Here is a 21129-nt window from a genome sequence, read left to right as displayed (position 1 = left end):
TTAACTCAAATAGCCCTAAAAAGTGATTCTTATGATGCATGGGACTCCCATGGCCACAAAGTTGGTACCTTTATGCCATGGCGGAATACACACATTGTGTATAATATCTTCACTCTCAATAGTTACATACAAGTCTCTAGAACATAGAAAAGCGGGATGTTCATGACGTGTAGGTGTCGGATGAACCAAATCCTCGTTCAATTTTATTTTTCCATTAGAAGGGGCTTGCACATGCTCTGCAGTACCCCCTTGTAAATACTTTACCGATATGAAAAGTTCTAAATGTTAATTGAGTGCTCGATTCTCTGATAGAATGACCTGCAATAATACATAAAACTTCTCCCAATTCGACCAGGTCATCATGAGCTGGACTCCGTGTTGGATTAGTGTCTAAGTCCATAACTATTTTGGTATGTACTTGACCCAATGGTGCATGGTCCTTTTGGGTTGCCTTCACCAAAGCAACTTGATTGGAGAAATAAATAGAGAGAGAGAGGTTATTATGATTTATTAATATGTTATAAGAATAATATGTTAAATGAGAAATCATATTTGTTTAATTAATATTGGTCAATAATTAATTAAGATATAATTTTGTGATCAAGTGTAATTAATGGTTGAATTGTAATTATGTGATAGTTACAAAATAAGGTAAGGATTATCTTAAATATAGGGTGAACGAATTTAAGGAGATAATGCCTTAGAATTCGACTAGGATAAGGGTTTCTAAGACTTATCTTATGGTTGCTTGGTGGGCAAGCAACTAGATAAGGATAAGGACTAAAACCCTAATCTTTACACCTATATAAACCCCCTAAGGCTCATGAATTCGTCTAAGCCTTCCCAAGAAGTCCTAAGGACGAATTCCTACCTCTATCCTCTCTCTTTATACCTTCTCCATTTGCTCTTGGTGTTTGTAAGCCATTAGAGGAGTGACGCTTGTGACTCTAAGCCTTCCAAAGTCAATTCAAGGAGGAATTTGGATTGTTATTGCTAAATAACAATCAAGGTAATATCATAAACCTAATTATATGTTAATATTGATTTCCATATGCTAGAATTAGGGTTTATAGTCTTGGATTCAAAGCATGTACAATAGAGAAACCTAGATCCAAGCATTAGGGTTTGTATGAGCACATAGGATGTCTTATGACCAAAACCCATTAGTGGTATCAGAGCCTTGATTGGTTTCTATTGTATTGATGCTTGAGATGTTTGAAAATATTCGATTTTTTGGTGTTCTGCTTGATGGACTCGCCGAGTCCCACTGTGGACTCGGCGAGTTCCAGAGGGTGACTCGGCGAGTCGGTGCGTCAGACAGAGGTATATTCGGGATTTCTTGCTGTTTTTGATTATGGATGGTTACCTTATCATGTTAGATCAATATTAATCCGATTATATGATATATCTGACTATATTTTTGATCTAATTGAAGATATTTATCAATTAATAAGATAATTGTTTCCTTATGTGATAATTGTTTAAATTATTTTGATTAAATTGATAAATTGTTTTGCAAGAAATCATTAAATAAATCGAATATGGATAATTATGTGATTAAATGTTAATTTGAATTATTTGTTATTTGATCCTTGTTGTTATGAAAGGTTTCATATTTTGCCCTTAAGGTTTTATAGTTTAAATTTGAACCCAAAAGTTTTGTTATTTTGAAATTTAAATAGTTAAAACCCTAATGTTTTGAAAAAGGTTTCAAAACTTGCCCTCAAGTTTTGGAATTTAAATTTTGATTAAATGGTTTAATTTTGATGTATATTTAAATTCTAAACCCTAATGTGTTGAAATGCTTCAAAACATGCCCTCAAGTTTTGGAATTTAAAAGTTGATTAAAAGTTTAATTAGGAATGTTAAATTCTAAAACTCTAGTATAGTTTTGAAAAAGTTTAAATCACATCCTTATGGTTTTATTAATTAATTAAGGTGTATAACTAAAAGAGGTTTAATAAATCCATAAAAGTTTAGGTTTACAATTGAATTAAAAGTATAATTGTTAAATTAGACCACATAGTATTTTGAAAGTATAAAATACACCATATACATATATATATATATATATATATATATATATATATATATATATATATATATATATAACATTAAAAGTCTAACATTATATATATGTATGAGTAAAAGTCAGTCTTACCGTTAATAGGCCTCATTCACGAAGCTGGTCTATAAGGGGTGTTTAAGGAAATTGTCTATAAAATGGCGATTGAATGGGTATCCACTCTTACCCACCGCACTCTTGACTAGTGGAGGGTCGTTAGCCGAACGGGTAGGATAGGACGAAACCTTCCATTATAAGTATAATGAATTATTAAAGTAACTAAATGTTTTATAAAATTCCCAATCTTAGTTACTTAGGCAAAAGTGAATTGATGTAATTCCATGAAATTACACTTTGTGCCCTTGTGAAGACGTTAGTGGAGCATGTGTGGTTTACCGGCACACTAAATGGTTCTAAGCAAAGGTAGCAAAGGGTGACTCAATGTTTGTCATAGTTCGGTGAAGCTTGTGTGGTTTACCGGCACATCGAATAGGTGACTGTAACATGTGAGGGAACCATGTAAGTTTGCATGGTTATTCACATCCGCTTTGTGATCCTCGGCATCCTAGTCACAAACAAGAGGGGCATATCGAGATTTAAACATGCCATTGAAAGTTCAATGAATCTCAAAGGATCTAGGAGTTTTCATAGATTTAAAAACTTAAATTTCTTTTCGTTTCTCGTGGTGGAAATTAGTGAATCGTCATTCACTTACCTTCAAATATTCTGCAATTAGGGTTATGGCATCCCTCTCCCGAGTTGTAGAATATTGTGTTGGGTCCTAGCCTTAGTATCTCATTTGGGTGATTTACTAAGAACTCAATCTATCAACTAACTTGAATTTGTTTTTCTCCCGTTTTGTAGATGTCAAAGTTCGACAACTATGGTTTTCCCAAAACCCATGGAACAAGCTTTCCACATGAAGATGGTGTTCCACGATTCAATCGAGGAACAAGAAATCATGCTTCACTTCCTCCTCCTCCTCCTATTGTTCTCCCCAACCCACAAGATCGAAGAATTGAAAGGTTCAATATCACTAAAGCCCTATTGGAAATGAAACATGAAGATGGTAAACCCGTGTGTGCCCATGTTCTAGGAATGAAATCACACATTGATAGGTTGATAATGTTGGGTGTGTCATTCCCAGATGAGTTGGCTGTGAATTTGGTTTTGCAGTCACTTCCTGAATCATATAATGAGTTCAAAAGAATGTATTATATGATGGATCATGACGACAACCTCATTGACCTAACTTACATGCTCATTGCTGCTGAGTCAGAAATGATTTGGCGAAGCAATGGAGCATATTTGTTGGGAAAATCAACCGACCATGCTTCCGAGGATGTTCTAGGAGAACCGACCTGCGTTTGCTGCCAAAAAAAAGGGCGTTGGATACAAGTCTGCCCAAAGAGCCTGAAGAGTCCAGAAGATGGGAGAGTCAAAGAGTATGGCTGCGCTTCAGGTAAAATTCACTAACTCCATTAAGTTCCTATTCATTAATTCTTAATACATAATGTAATAAGATTGCATTTGAATGTTTTACGGGATCGGTGAAAAGAAAGGAAGCTTGGTGAAAGAGCTAGATGAATCTAATCACAAGGAATGGATCTTGATCGCATGGACTTGAAGATTAGATTTTGAGCGTAGATAGTTAAGATAGAGTTGTTAGAAAATTTTATTTTGAAATACATAGTTTTCAATGGATTTTGCATTGTAAGGACCAATGTTTTCCGCTGCTTTTATAAATAAAATAAATTTTCGTTTGACTTATTTATTTATTTGTTTATTTCCTTGCAATGAAATCGTTATGAAAATTGGTGTTTGAATATTTCTACAACAAATGGATATGATTCTTAATTATGGTGTTTATGGAAAAGTCGAGAATTTACCAAATAGGGAGAGTTTCTCATCGCCCAAGTTTCAATTGGACAGAAACTTGGAATCATGCAACTTGGTTGCACGATGAATGAGAAATTTCATATTTGGAAATTAGACTAATTCTTTGACAAAGTGTCAAGTGAAGGACTTGGAGATCGAATACACAAAGTTGCGTGTTGATCAAGTCCACCATAAGAGTAACAAAGATATTCGTCATGATTTACTAAAGGTGATTATACTTACAAGATTAAGTGTAATTGTAGATTGATTGAAAAAGGTTTAAATCAATAGTAGAACGAATAAGAAGAATCGAGTAGGCAGAAAGATAAAAGTTTCTCCATTCTAAGAAGAAGGGAGAGTACCTTTTATGCTTTATGATAGGTCTTAATGATTAAGAACCATATCTCAATTTATCCTCTAAGTGAGTCTTAGTACAATTGTATGTATAAGAAGAGGAATCAAGAATTGAAGAAATGGTTAAATCAAGAAGTCAATCATACTTCGTTCCGAAAACAAGTCTTAAAGTTAAGATTGTGACAATGAGTGAAAAGTATTAAGAAGGTTTATAACATTCATCAAATGTGGAAAGTTGTGATGTCTTGGATAAGACAAAGACCAACTAGGACTAATTTATGAAGAGTTTTGATAAAAGCTACACTAACTCTTGAATATTTGTTTGTCAAGAAATGTTTTGACAAGAGAATTATATGTCACGGAGTCAGTGGGAGTCTTAATGGTCTTGAAAGGTTTGAAGAACAAATCTAATAAACCTTATCGATCATCACTAGCACACGAGTTGAGGTTTACAACCTATCGTGTTGACATTATTTTGTTTCTGTGCTGTTCCAGTTGAGTTAATTATGCATGTGAGTTCTATGAGTTCTCATTTTGAACGCATAAAAGGCAAAGCACCTTAATCAATGAAAGGTACATTGATAGGAAAGGGTGAGCTCTTAACTACTTGGAAAACATGGTGAGCAGTTGTGCTACCATAAGGCAAGAAATCAAGATTAAGAAAGTTCGGTCCATATGAGTTTGAATTTGTCGTAAACTTTGGTTTTAACAAATTCACATGGATAGGAACATATACCCCGTTTAAATCTAAGTGTCATAAGATTTCCTCCTTCATGAAAATGATTGTGAGGAAATGATTTCACTAAGAAAGATTTTAAGAAGATAGTGATTGTAAAATTGCATTCTCGAATTCGATTATGGTTACGGTATCCCTTTCCATAATTTGAATTGTGAGGTTTGGCAATTAGTCTTAATTGTTTAGACACACATATGAACTATCGAAGGCAAAGGTGTATAAGTTCAAGAAGCCTTGATAAAAGATTATCAAAGCATTAAGCATTAGAAACATGGACTTAAGAAATTCAATAAGCATTGTTTTTATGAAAGTTAAGATGTTTATGAATACATGTCGAAGCTAGTGGGAGCATAAATGTTATGTTTTATAATAATCATCATGATAGTGGGAGCATAAATGTTATGATTGTATGATTATTAAGGCACGTATTGCAAGATGACAATATTAATTATAGAAAACAAGAGTTATACCTTGCAAAGTAATAAGGGTTATAAAGTTGTTTTGCTATAATTAAGGGAGAGAATATTATGCTTCATTTCAAATCTAAAGGTTTAGGTTGAGAAATGTTAATAAATTTAGTCAAAGGTACATAGTGTGTTCTTAAAATTTCGATTATGATTACGGCATTCCTCTTCACAATTCGAATTTTAAGAACATAGCAAATAAAACATTATGCATCGTGTCCCATACGCTTCGGGTATAGGATCGATTGCAAATGCTTTAATGTTTGACCATTCTAAAATTTTCCAAATGTCTAGCGCATTTAGAAGGAAAAAGGACAAGAATTGGTTTTGGCTAAAATAATTAAACAACTATCAAAGGAAAATCCAAAGTTCGACGAGGATTGGTCGCTTGTGAGTAGTTGGAAGCATGGTATTGGATGGACCATATCGACATTATTATGAATAGAAAAGATTCTATTAAGGATGAGTTTTCATATGGAAATTATGGAAATGTTTCCATATCGGATGGACCATATTGACATCATTACGAATAGATAAGATTATATTAAGAATGAGTTGTCATATGGAAAATATGGAAGCGTGTCCATATTAGGGAATTGAATATTGAAAATCTATGTCTAGATTAGAAACTCTTATGCAAAAGGATGTTCAAAGGAATGTACTTTGAGTGAAAGACATCATATCTAAGGAATTGTCTTGTAACAATCTCCGATAGAAGACTTTGTAATATCATTGGCAATAGTCTTTGTGACTTTGGTGCAGTGACATTACAAAAGAGATCATTGCATAAAATGTTAGAATCTAGCATATTCTATAAGTAGCAAGAATTTGACTTATGGAAAAGGATTTGGAGTTGTGAAATGAGAAGGATTGGAAATGTGTTCAATATGATCTATTTCACAAAGAAAGAACCATAGGTAAACATTGTGTGCATGTTAGGAGCATGGGACAAGTGTTGTAATTCAAGTAAGAAGTTGATTAACCGAAACAACAAATAATGAGTAATCGATATGGTGATAAATAAAAGGTGTTTTATTTATGCTCAAAGGGTTGAGGCCATATATGATTAGTATTATTCTTGTGTTTCACATTTGCATGTTTTGACTTCCAGAATAATTGAGTTTATTAAGAATAATCGAATTATTCAAACGGGCCACAGTCGTTCATATGTTGGAAGTAGATATGAATGAAGACTGTCGTGAATTGGTGTGTGGATTGTCTAAAAGAGTATTAGACATAAGCAAATGTTTGCTGCAACGTTCATGAGTGCTTATGAATATGATTTGAGCATTGGATTAAACCCACGCTCACTTGGATCACTCCATGGATTGTATCACGAGTGATTGGTGAGACGATAACATCTTATATTCTTGAAACTGAGATGTGTGAGTTGTATCTTGCAAATCGGTTGCACATTGATAATATGTAAACGCACTAGTAACTTGGTGTTATAAAACATATTGTTGTGTGTGATTTGGTTAGTAAGTGCAAGCAAGCATTGTATCAAAGTTTATCCATTCCTTTTATTCAAAGTAGAATAAAAGCGATATCTTTGGGCCCCTCGATGGTTTAGTGATGACAAACGTAAATGCTCGGTCGGGCTAGGGCTAATTTGATTTGTTCAATTAGTCTGTGGTCATAAATCAGAAATCGAAAAGTAGTACAAAGAGAATGATTTGAAATCATGTCTCATATGATATCTAGAATGGAGGAATATATGATCCCTTATCTAAGGACACGCGTATTTGATATGATCAGAGTTGACAGCCGCTTTGGAAAGCAACGATTGCAGATCGGGATCTGAAGTCATACGCAGAATAGTTATTAGACTTATCCAAGTGGGAGACTGTTGGATTAGTGTCTAAGTCCATAACTATTTCGGTATGTACTTGACCCGATGGTGCATGGTCCTTTTGGGTTGCCTTTACCAAAGCAACTTGATTGGAGAAATAAATAGAGAGAGAGGTTATTATGATTTATTAATATGTTATAAGAATAATATATTAAAGGAGAAATCATATTTTTTTAATTAATATTGGTCAATAATTAATTAAGATATAATTTTGTGATCAAGTGTAATTAATTAAACTAGAGGGGCTGAATTGTAATTATGTGATAGTTACAAAATAAGATAAGGATTATCTTAAATATAGGGTGAACGAATTTAAGGAGATAATGCCTTAGAATTCGACTAGGATAAGGGTTTCTAAGACTTATCTTATGGTTGCTTGGCGGGCAAGCAACTAGATAAGGATAAGGACTAAAACCCTAATCTTTACACCTATATAAACCCCCTAAGGCTCATGAATTCGTCTAAGCCTTCCCAAGAAGTCCTAAGGACGAATTCCTACCTCTATCCTCTCTCTTTATACCTTCTCCATTTGCTCTTGGTGTTTGTAAGCCATTAGAGGAGTGACGCTTGTGACTCTAAGCCTTCCAAAGTCAATTCAAGGAGGAATTGGGATTGTTATTGCTACATAACAATCAAGGTAATATCATAAACCTAATTATATGTTAATATTGATTTCCATATGCTAGAATTAGGGTTTATAGTCTTGGATTCAAAGCATGTACAATAGAGAAACCTAGATCCAAGCATTAGGGTTTGTATGAGCACATAGGATGTCTTATGACCAAAACCCATCACTCTGGCCATAACATAATTGACAAATCCAAGATGTACTCCTATAAGTAAAGGGGGTTCGAATAGAGATTGGTTGTCCCTCAAAGACTCTAATTCTTAAATCTTGTCCACAAATATTCTTGCATCCACAAATGGTTCCTAAAAGCCCTAAGCTGCTCCATGAAGGGATCTGATAGATGAATAGACAATGTATGGACTTTATACCTCAAATGAGCTGAAAATGCAGCACAAACTCTGGATCTACTTGCCTTCTCTTGAATCCCCAAGCTTTCCTCTTCCGTCTCAAGCTTCAAATCACCAAGAACACACACTAAACGCCCAAGAACACTCAAAATGGATTAGGGTTTCGTGAATAAGTCTTGGAGGTGATGGAGGTTGTAGTTGAGGCCAGTTAAGGCATTTAAATATGGTGCAAACTCTGAAAATTGGGGTTTCACCCTGATAGCCCTACTCGTCGAGTCGAGGCCTCTCGACTCGTCGAGTAGGCTTCAATTCCACGTCCAATCATTCGTTCCTACTCGACGAGTCCAGGGCCTCCGACTCGTCAAGTCCCTTTGCAAAAATGAAAGTTTAATTTAAAATACATACCAGGAATTGGCCGTTACAGTTCTTATGACTACACAATAATCATCATCAATCTTTATTTCTAAAAGCCTTTGCATTCATATTTAGGCACTTACAAAAAGTAATGAAAAAAATGGTTGCACCTACATCAAATAGCACCCACAAATATAGAGTTTACTAGGAAAGCACATGCCACTATATTGGGGTATTCTAAGCTTCCTGAGTTATCATATGGAAAGCCTTGCCTTTTGGTCTTGTCATTTCTACCTTTTCATCTCCCGAATAATTCCCTTTCTCTTTCATCATGTGTTGGTTATTTTTACCCTAATTTCGGGGACAATTTGACCTGATGTGATCTGGGGACCTGCACCCATAACGTACTTTCCCTATTTTAAAATCTTAAACGATATGTCCTATCTTTCCACATTTCTAGCAAGTTCCTTCGTTCATATTACCCTCCTCTTTATGGAATTGTTTGCATGTAGTACATTGTTCTATCCCAGACTGTTGCTCATAGTTATGATCTGAACTTGAAGTCTTGTCTTTCTTTGAGCTTGTATTTGAACTTTCCAACTTCCTTTTTCCTGAATCCTTGGTCTCACCCTGACGATTCTTCTCCCGTTCTCGGCCTTCCGTGGCGTCTACAGCTGACTGGAAGGTACTTGGTTTCTGAATTTCACCAAATTCTCGAATGGCGGTTTTTAGTCCCCAAATATACCTCTCAGCCCTCTTTTCTTTCGTAGACACATAAAACTCTGTAAATCTAGCTTTCTCGATGAACTTAGTAGAGTACTCTCTCACTATCATATTCACTTGTTCCAACCTTAAGAATTCTTCTTTCAACTGCTTGATCGACGTTTGAGGACAAAACTTTTCTTTGAAGATTTTCATAAACTCATCCCATGTCATTCTGTTAGCCGCATCACGCTCCCTAACTTCTTTCACCATACCCCACCAAAGTATAGCCTCCCCTTTTAACATTGTCGCAGCATAAATCACCTTGTCCTCATCTGTACACTTGCTAGTATCAAATGTTTCCGCAATCTCCATGATCCACGTTGATGTCAAAACGGGATCAATTTCTCCATTAAATGATAGTGGCCTACAATTCGTGAACGTCTTGTAACTACAATCCCTCCTTTCATGGTTGTCAATGTGCCTTGAGGGTTGTGCAATGCTTGGGTCAAGATTTATATTTGGTGTACTATAATCGTAGTCTTCTTCACCTCCGTCCAAGTTACCCTGGTACTCACTCATTATTGCATCTCGTGCCTGAGCAACTACATTTGGCAAGGTGGCGTGTATCGCCCGAGCAATCTCATCAACCAACTCTTTTCTAGTGATCATGTTGGTCGTACGACCCCTTCCGCGACCGCGACCTCGACCGCGGTGGGAGCTGGAGATGCCCTGGCCAGAAGGTGAAGCTATCGGTGTTGTTACAGCTCCTCTCCCTCTTCTTCAACCCCTCTCCTCCTCTTCCTCGGCCACGTCCACGACTCGCATTAGGGATCATCGAAATTTCAGGTACATCTTCAGGCGCTCTAACATAAGCTCCAATTGGGATGTGTTCTTCTTCCACGTAACCCTAGAAAAACTTCCAGATCTCCTTGAAGACATGATACCTACAAGCGAGATGTGGTCTAATTTAGTCGTTTGATTACCTCTCGTTCCTTCTGTCTAAGCGTAAGTGTTATGCAAACACTTAATATGCTTAAACATCACTATGATACCAACTTGTAACACCCCAATTTTCAAGATAATAAATATCAAAATATAACTATTCAAACATCTCCCAAGATCGATTCTAACACTATTGGCTAAAAACTACAGCGGAAGAAAATAAAATAAATATAGTCTTCAACCAAAGAGCCTCGGGTGTTACGTCTTTGCAGAACTCCTTTGTCATCTTGTTGATCAATCCTTCTTCCTAGCCTTCTTATTGCCACTTGTTAAATCGTTTCTTGCCTTACGCACATTTAAAGTTTCTAAAAGGGTATCCCTAGAGCCTAGTGAGTTCGTGTTGCACGTAAATGTCAATCACTTAAAAAAACAAAAGGTTTTATCATATATCTCCAATAAATCATACTACAAACATATCACCCGATGATCTAATTTAGGAGAATGATTAATTATCCAGAGAAAGAACCAAATGTTCATTTCTCTTCTCCTTAAGACAACCCAACATCCATTGTACTCAAGTATTTTAAATATCTAAGGAAATGGGTATGATTCTCAATTCTCATCCCCGCCGATCACACACATCCGTCATGCTCACGGCGATTAAACACCCACTCGTTCCCGCTAAACATGTCATCCAAAAAAGCGCACAGTAGATAAACAATTCAAAATAACATTTGCACACAACCATACATATCATAAAATATATTGTGAATAAATAATTGAAAAACCTCATATAAACCATATGATAAACATTTATGTGCGAGCAACCACATAACACGAAAATACTCACCTTGCAACCGATAATCTACACCCTATATTCTACAAACAAATTTTCTAAGATAATCGTCCTAGAAAAGAATCATACGTGCCCGTTTCGTTTCCATCACATATATGTCTCCATTGGCCAACCAATCATTATTTCATCATGTTAATTAAAACGTTCGTAACAATTTTAATAAATATATTATTATCTTTTTTTCTTTCATGTCGTCATTTCCATTTAATGAGATTTTACCCCTAAAAGATTTAATACTCAAATGTCAAAATAACTAAACCTTAAAAGGAAGACTTTGTTTGAATAATAATACCAAGTAATATTAACATCAATATAAAGTAGCAAATTTAAAATAACGACCATTTTTGTGACGGTGTAGAAAATTGAAAACTGCCAAATTATAAAAACTGAAGGAGTTATTTTTATATCTTTTGTTATTATATACAAGTAACTCATTTGTTACCTATTTGTGAAAACTAAAAACGCCAACTTTTCAACAATAGTGGAACCATTTACGTAAATATCATTTTGATCAAATGAAACATCAAGAAAACCGTTTCAATAGAAAATTCTGAATTATTTTCTGCTCTACCAGGAAAACGTTTTTGGTAATTTTTTCACAGTAAAACTTAAAAATTGTTGTCAAATAAATTTTATAAAACCAACATTAATCATCTCTATTTCATTCTAACATATTTGTATACTAAATCTTTAATAATTTATTGTAAAGGTAGTTTAAATTCACCATTTCTTTTACCAAAAACATAACATTTGTTTTTCATTAAATTCGATTATTTCTTAGCTGAAAAGAGACATAGGATTGAACCAAAATACATAGTCAAATTTTATAAACCTACTCAAGCAACTTGATCAAGCTTAAATTGAAAAAGACATACCTTAATTTCTAAAATAGATCCGAAAACCTTCACGAACTTCAAACCCCGATTTCTATTTTGTTTCTCCAACCTTTCTTTCAATTTTTATGGGCATTCCACTCTAATTCTCGTGCCTTTTATAATGTCCATGTTTGTAACCTTTCTAGTTAACCCAAAACTCCAAATTTATAACTCTAATCAAAGTGATAGGTTTTGAAATTAAAATTCCATAATTTCTCTATTTACTCCTAATTAATTCATTAATCATAATTATAATAATATATTTAAACCATATATTTATATATTTATTTTAATTTGAGTTATCACACTATTTTTTGGTATTTTTGGATTAAGGGGGTACGACAATTTTTTATTATTTTGATTCCCGGTGTAGGAGACTACGGGCCCGTTTGATATGCGTCTGACCCTACTGGGTCAGACGTTTTTGGCTGAGACGCTCAGCAAAAGTTGTTTGTTGATCTTATTTTGGGCATCTGACTCCGTAAGAACTATCTGATTCAATCAGCTACAAAAAGAAGATGACTGGAAAAATAGACGCAGTTTACCCTTGCCCCCTTACGCATCGATATCTCCTTCAATCGATTGATATGTTCCTTCCATCAACAATGATCATCTTCCTATTTAACGATGCTTCAATAAATTTCATGAAATTGGTGTTTCTAGTTCTCCATCGACCACTACCAGTCGTCTTCCTCTTTAATTGATTGTTTGGATTCGATTTATAAATCGATTTCATGAAATTGTGATAAAGCACAGGGCTTCCAACCAGGTGAGTATCTTTTCCTGTTGCTCTATTTTTTATGAGATTGCAACTTGTTGTTCCTTTTTCGGTTTTACTGTGAATTGTGTTGTTCCTTTTCGATTTTGCTATGAATTGTTGTTCCTTTTGGATTTTGCTGTGAGTTTTTCGATTTTGTATTTTGCTAAGATTTTTTTGGTTGTTGTTGTTGTGCTCGTTGCTAATGATGTTATGTAGTTTTTTTTTTACCTAATTGAATGGTCCAAATGGTTGGTGTTGCTGTTCTTTTTAAAACAAGTTGGATGGCAAGATAGTTGTCAAGAATTGAAAGGAAAGTCTTTGAAATTATGTTTTATGAATCTGCTACATGTTTTTTAATCAATATGTGAAGCCATTAAGAAGAATTTTACTGTGTTCTTTTCCTGTGTTGGAGTTTAAACTTGGAGCAATCATTATGCACTTTTCTGTGTGTTTTCCTTTTGTGGGGTTTGAACTTGGTGTAATTATTGCTAATATGTTTCAACACTATTACATTATTTAGAAAAAAAAAAAAGTTGTGCGGAATTGATTGTATTTTTTAAATTTTGAACAAGTTTCTATCTCTTTTTTGCAGAAATCTTGAATTTTGTTATGGGTTTGTCATTGTCACCATTTTCATCCATCTGGGAAGAAATCTTGCATCATAGTTTCATAATCTTGCCTTATGAACTTGATATTGGATTACAAACTGATGGCTTCTGAAAATCTGAATCCATTTTGAAATATCTACATCAAGAGAAAATTGTTCAATCAATGGTCTTGGATTGCTAATCGGTGTATTGTTGATTTGTTTTGCTTTTTATGGCATTTAATGAGCAGGGCTATTTTGGGTACAAAAATATTATATGTATGTTTGTTCTAAATGCTGAATCAATTTTGTGCTTAAACATGTATGTTTTTATAGTTCTTCAACAACTTTATCCATCATTGTACAACGACCAATAATGTAAAATGGTCATTTTTCATCGGTCAGGGTATTCAGTCAGATGTACAATCAAACAACATGATTTCTTACTCAATCAGGATTACTAACCCAGACAGATCTTTCCAGTCAACACTTTCTGAGTCAGAAACTATCAAACGAGCCCTACGACGTGAGGATTTTTTTTTTTTTTTTTTTTAATTTCAACCCACCGAGAGTCCAAGTCATATAGATGTGTTTCTATTTGAGGCATTTAAACTACCGGATCGGTTTCCTTTATCCATTTTCAACATACCCACTAAACGTGGACTCACTATATCTGATACCCATTTTAGGCTTAAAGTGATACTCATATCCAGACTATTTTAACATACACCAATTCCGGTTCAAGATGCAAACCGAGTTTATGGGTTTGAAGCTCATCCCTAATTGACATTACCCATTGGAATATTATTATTTGCGGGTTTCCACTATATTTAAAATTGATTTGCATTATTGATTTCAATCTACAAACTTCTCTTATTTATTGTAGCTTCTAATAGCATCTCCAATGGTATGTTAAAAATAGGTCGATAGAGAGGTATAATATTTAGAATCAAACTTAAAATCACTAAAACAACTTAACGAACCAAGCATTTTTTGTTTCGCTTTGTTCAAATCAAGAGACAATGAAATCTCAAACACCTACTGAAAATCACTAAAACAACAACGGCGCACCCATGGCTGCTTGGCAAATGATACGACCTTATTCGAGAGGGTCAGTCTCCACAGAAGATTAAGCACAGATAAGAGAATTTTGGAGAAGTTTTTGATATATTTCCTTCGATGCAAATTATAATCTATATAATGAAAAGAAAGCCATCATGCTACCACAAAAATAGGAACTGAATATCATGGTGGAGACATATTCTAATCAAGTAGTGGCTCCTAAACTAATGCATGCATGAATATCATATGTAGAAAAATATTGATGTGTAGCTTAGCTTCCAAGTACTCAGTGAGATAAAGCTACTTGTTCCAATGGGTGGACTTGTCACTCGCGAAGAAACCAAGGTAGGACTCTATTACCGGTCATAACGGTATGTTTTAAACAAAAAAACAAGTTTAAGGGTTAAGAGTACATCAAAAAAAGTTAAACGATCAAATATGTACAAGAGGTATAGTTGACTACCCTCTGAAGTCATTATCCCTTTTTTTATCCAAAGGAAAGACTATATGGATATCATCGATAATCTTAGGGGTTGAGGATGTTTTCCCCTGAAAAATAAGCCACTTCTAAGAGTTCCAAATAAGCCAAAGCACCAAAAAGATTATCACACCAAGCATCTTTTGTTTTGATTTGTTGAAAGCAAGAGAAAAACGAAATCTCCAAACATCATAAGCAAAAGAAAAATAATAGAAGATGTGAGCTTTCAATTCATGTGCAACATTATAAAACTTACAATGCCTTGTTTTAAAGAGATTGCACAATAAAGGTCTCTAGAGACAAATCCTTCACACAAAGATAACAACCTTAAAAGATGTTCTTCTACTTAACAGAAATGGAACCATACATCAATCGAGCCCAAGTACAAATGTCCAAAAAATCAAAAAATTATCATTTTTTTCTCTACACACTAGGATATGCCCAATCCTAACTTTTGGTGGATTTTTATAGCTTTTCTAGGGTTTCTATCTTGCTTTGTGATGTACTCTAGTCCTCGAGGAGATGGTTTGTTTTTTCTTTTTTTAAAGGAATATTCAGTTTAAGATGTCGTCAAACGTCAATCCAATGGACTTTTTTGGGGTTTTTAAACCACCAACAAGATTAAAAATTCAATGGTAAATTGCACATTTCTTTAAGGTTCCAAAGATGATGATCAACTTCACTTTTCAAACCCAATTCCAAATCCTCCCACCAACAACAACCAATCATACAAACTCTCAAATTTCAATACAAAGGGAGGGAGGAAAGTGACCTATATGTCTTTCTGTCTGTATCCTTCTACTTCCATGATTCAAATCTCAAACCTCTACCCACAAATCTACACTCAATTCTTTTCCCCAATTTTACACATTGTATACACCACCAACAAACATTACCCTAAATCCACGCAACCTCCGGTGCACCACTACTACTCCTAGCTCGAGCTTCCGCCAATGAAACCGCCATTGCCAACATCATCTGCTCCTCAAAGCTCTCAGGAACTATTCCACCACCACCTCCACCTCCTCCACCACCACCTCCACCCTCCATCTCATCATGTCCCCCATACTCATTATCATCATGATGATACCCATATGAAGTTTCATTGTTGTTGTTGTTTCCCCATCCTCCATCTTGAAGATGAGTATTGAGTGAGGTGGATTCGGGATGCATGATGTTGTACGTTGATGATACGTTGCCATTGTAGTTGTTGTAATTCGTGGAAGATTCTCCCCCCATTTGTTGGCGTTCGGCGAGTGCGGCTATGGCGCACGCTAGACCACCGGAAGGCGATGAGGATGAGGATGAAGATGATAATGATGATGACTCAGCTTGTGGGGCCATGGACGCGAGAACACGAACTTCTGTTGCGTATTTTGCTAATTGCGCTGCGTCGCCATAATTCACATTGTGGCGTTGGTTTTTTCCATCCTCCTGATTATATAAAAACAAAAAGATTTTATAATGAGTAAATTACACGAATAGTCCCTATGGTTTAGGGTAATTTGCGCGTTTGGTCCCTAACTTATTTTTTTAACTCGGAAGGTCCCTAGTGTTTGTTTTTGTTACACGCTTGATCCCTATTTTACCTAAAAAACTTATTTTGCTCTTGACTTTTAGTTTATTTAAATAAACACACCACCAACCTCATCCCCCTCACATTACCTTACCTACCCCACCATTTTTCTCTATTTAAATAATAGTATTTTTAGGTAAGATAGGGACCAAACGCGTAACAAAAACAAACAGTAGGGACCAATGGCGTAACAAAAACAAACATTAGGGACTTTCCGAGTTAAAAAAATAAGTTAGCGACCAAACGCGCAAATTACCCCAAACCATAGGGACCATTCGTGTAATTTACTCTTTTACAATTAATAAAATAAAATTAAAATATATAAGAATAATTTTTGTAATTATATAATTGTACCTGAAATGACAACCAGATGGCTTCCATTAGCATTATGTTCTCTGGGTCAAGGTCAAACTCATCCTCTCTGCGTTTATATAATTTTTTGTCACGTATTTTTTTTTTCATTAGCGTTATATTTTTAAATATCATATAGTGTCATTTAGAATGTTTTTTAGCCTAAAAAAAACGATATTTATAAAATGTTGTGATATTTGAAAATATATATAAAAGATAATTGGATACCTGTTGTCCCTAGGGCGTTGAGGATGTCTAAATGTTGTTACACCTGAATTAGGAGCGGAAACAATTTCCTCACCTTCTGAAGAAGGCGTTGCTGCATAATAGAAACATATTTACATTTTCTACCCTTGATAATTACATTTTTACAATACTAGCAATATGTAACCCATAATAACAACATACTTTCATTTTGCTAAAAATATAGGGAATGTAAATACATTGCTATTATTGGTAAAAAAAAGTGCAAATTATATTGTGATTATGTGTAAAAACAAATGATTATATTTCTAGCATTATGTTTACAAATACCTGCTCTAGAGAAATATTCAGCCTCATTTGAATCAATTATTCTGCTTGAAGAGCTTCTCTCTTGTCTTTTTAGCATTCTTTCCTCTTCATCTTGAATTTCTTGTTGTCTCATTCTTATTTTTGCTTCAATCACCCTTTGTTCTTCCTAAAAGACAATGTAGAAATACAAAAAATATAAAATTGAGGAAAAAAAGATAACCAATAGAATGATGGTTAACTAAGCCTAGTGCTTACAATTTGTTCCTGCCCTTTTTCCTCTTTAGTCTTCACCCCTCTATACTCCACAGCATAGTTTAACGTTTTACAAAAGGGGCATCTTGGTATTGTTAAGAATTGAAAACAAGAAATATATATAATTTGGAATAATAAGAAGAAAACAATAATGATAATTGAACACGAAATAAGGATACTGCGTAGGGCGTGTGGAATTTGGGGTCTTCATCTGTAGGAAACATTCTGATTGAATAACAAAAATGTTAACGATATAATCGTATTGTTTTCAAAGAGCGTAACTTTGAATGCTACAATCACATGATATTTACCTGTACAGATGCCTTTTGTGCAACATCGCGATCTATTTAGACTTGGATAATACTGAAAAATGGTTCAGAAATGGAAATAAACGTATCAGAAAGACGAAATTGAAACAAATACACCTGTTAATTTTAATAGCACAGAGCCACAAACCAAGAAACAAATCGGGCATTCTTCAAGATCGCAACTGCAGTCATCATCTCCGGGATAGCAAGGAGCGAGCTTGGAATCAAGTATAAGCTTACGAAGCTTCTTGTGATCTACATCCTTGTGTTGATACAGCCCTTGAGGTCTTGTATACTTCTCGTCCACTAGCTGTCTCCTCCTACCCAACTTATTCCCCATTCAAGATCAAACAAAACCCAAATCAACTCTATCTCTACTTCAATTTTGTAACAAAACCCTAATTTCTAATTTGACCAATCACAATAGAATTCCCCAGAACACGAAACCACGTTCTTGGAACAAGAAATCCGATGCCCAACACATCCTGCAAAACCGACAGTAGAAAGAAGGAAAGTTTTTACTTGTGCATATATCAAGAAAAAAATGAAATTGGAAAAAGGGGGAGTTGGGAGTTGATTTGAGCTGGGAAATGTGAATAAGCAAGAACCAAGTTGAAGAAAACCTTGAATTTGTTGAAGTTGGATGAATATGGTTGAGGGAAATCGATAAACGTGCGTGGAGGTTGGTTAGATATAACAGAGAGAAGGGGGTTCCGGTATGGAGATCGAGAGATTTGTAGAGGAGAAGAGGGGACACGATCAGAACTTTCTCTGATTATATACGCGTGTGGTGTGGGAGAGAAAGAGCGAGTGGGTATTGTTTGTGGCTTTGTGCGTATATCATGTTAACTTATTAATATTGAGTAATTGTTATTTGGATTATGCATAATTATAATTCATAATTATCGTATTTTGTTATTTCACATGTGTAATTCTGTTTGGGTAGATTTATTTTTTTAGTATAATTATCTAATGTAAAGTGTATAGGAATTTTTTTTATTATCTACAACAATAAAATTTAAATCTTCTAACAAGATGGTGAATTTAACCCTCATTTAGGATTAAGTTTAAGTCAAAGGTTAATTTAACCTTCATTTAGTTTTCAGAAGAATATTGGGGTTGAAAAACATGTTTGGTCCAAAACATCTCATGCAGATCCTAAATAACTAAATACAATTTAATTATTTTTATATAAAATCAAAATATTAAATATAGATGTATGTGTGATTTCAATATAATTGTAAAGTTAGTGATGTATCATATATTGTAAAACAAGATAAACGACTGGTTTAGTTTTTTAGGTCGGAAAACGGAAAATTAGGGATTTCATTGAGAATGTTTCTTTCATCCTATTGACATAGCTAATTGTAGAGTGTAACAAACATATATACAAGCTACAACAAAATAAAACATATAACATATAGAGATAAACGATAAAACATAGAGTAAAAAAAATAATTACACATATAATTAACTTAAGCATAAGGTAAGTAAAATTTGACATGTTATGGGAATATAATAGTTGAGGTATAAAATTTTATAAAATGTCAATGTTAAAGGTATTTAAACATTAACCGAGATTAAATGTAAACATAATAAATAATACAATTTATATTTTAAAGTAAATAATTTTTTATATAGATCTAATACTTATTTTGCATATTTCATATTTAAAATAATAAGTATCCAAATTTAATACATGAGAACATTTGACCATCATTTCATAAAAATACAAAAGAAGAGGAGGAGACCAAGTAAAGAATCGAAAAGGAGGTTTTGTCCACGCGCATTCTTTGGATGCGTGTACGGTACCTTTGCTTTCTCCACTCAATTACTTGATTCTTCCACTTCTTTTTTATTCTCCCCTTTTTTCATCCTTCATTTTCAGATTTCATTCCATTTTAACTCATAAAACTTATTAGATATTGATTTAAATAATATCTTAATGTTATGTCTGCAGCAAATCTAGTTTAAGATTTTTATAACAAAATCGTCTAACATACGTATTCTAAACCATTATTTGGTACTTAACGTACCCATTTTAACAAGGCTTTGACTTTAAAATTCTATATTAATGTATACAATACAATAATTGTTGTGTCCTTAATGATTAGATAATGAATGATGTACATACGATCCAAAATACATGCTTGAAGCGGATTGATTTCGTTGATGACTTTAGCTTGTTATGTTGAAAGATTCGTGTTGCTTTCCATTTTAAACGTGCACTCTAATATTTTCCTTTATTGTAGTATTTACACATTAATTTTGAAAACTACATATACATGAGCTTAAACATCTCTATAGTTTATGGATTATGTGCGTGTATGATTGGTATTATTGGGTATTATTCAAGTGTTTAAACTTAGAAAAAAATAAGTTTATGGATTATGTGCGTGTGTGATTGGTATAATTGGTATTAGTGAAGTGTTTAAACTTCACAAAAAACATAGGTTAAAATTTGATGCTAACAAGATTCTTATAGTTTTTGTTAGTAATTGTCTTTTAATAAAACATGATACATGAACTAAACATATTCTATGATGGCATGTCATCTTTCACTATGAGGCGTGTAAACCGTTGTTCATGGTATGTGGTCTATCTCTTTTTTTTTTTAAGATAAGTTTGGTTTGGGTTTTGGGAGAGTCACGTGGCACGGCTACTGAATGGTCGCAGCGCGTGCCACGTCATTAAATAGTGACGTGACCTTATGTTGGTCGTGACGCAGAGCTATCACCAACCAAAATCCTAGGTCTCGGGTCTTGAACATTATTTAAGAATGTGATGCTTATGGTTTACTTTATTCTTAGCCTCCTTCCCCCATATGCAAACCCTAGTATTGTGACAGTGTTGTTGAGCCTTTGTGTGAATTTTTGGAGTTGTTATTGAAGAAAGTATTGGAGATAATTTCCAAAGTTATTAACTAGTCATAATAGTTCTAAATAATAACAGTGTCCATTTGGGTTGGCCTCAGGACACAATTAGCAATAAGGAAAATGACAAAAATGAGTTGTTATTTTATGATTAATTAATAAATTAATTGGAAATTATTTTGGTAATTAGTTAAATAGTTTTAATTAATTAAAAGGCTAGAATATTAATTAAATCCTTAAGATTAATTGGAATAACTGATGATTATCATTTAATTATCCATAGTACTCTAGACAGAGTAAGGTAGTATTGATCA

General features: G+C 34.1%; 1 protein-coding gene across 1 annotated transcript; it reads right to left on the bottom strand.

The window, feature by feature from the left end:
* Positions 1–15589: 15589 nt before the first annotated feature.
* Positions 15590–18752, bottom strand: LOC111914325 (E3 ubiquitin-protein ligase DA2L). Its single transcript, XM_023910097.3, has 9 exons — positions 18566–18752; positions 18091–18427; positions 17946–17997; positions 17814–17859; positions 17638–17719; positions 17404–17548; positions 17098–17188; positions 16873–16939; positions 15590–16376 (listed from the first exon to the last, which is right to left on the bottom strand). The coding sequence occupies exons 2-9, from the start codon at positions 18280–18282 to the stop codon at positions 15840–15842; spliced, it is 1212 nt and encodes a 403-aa protein (XP_023765865.1). The 5' UTR covers positions 18283–18427; positions 18566–18752; the 3' UTR covers positions 15590–15839.
* Between the last annotated feature and the right edge of the window lie 2377 nt (positions 18753–21129).

The sequence above is a fragment of the Lactuca sativa genome, chromosome 7, assembly GCF_002870075.4.
Source record: "Lactuca sativa cultivar Salinas chromosome 7, Lsat_Salinas_v11, whole genome shotgun sequence".
Taxonomy (NCBI): Eukaryota; Viridiplantae; Streptophyta; class Magnoliopsida; order Asterales; family Asteraceae; genus Lactuca; species Lactuca sativa.
The sequence above is the reverse complement of the archived record's forward strand: the minus strand, read 5'-3'. Positions and strand labels throughout refer to the sequence as shown.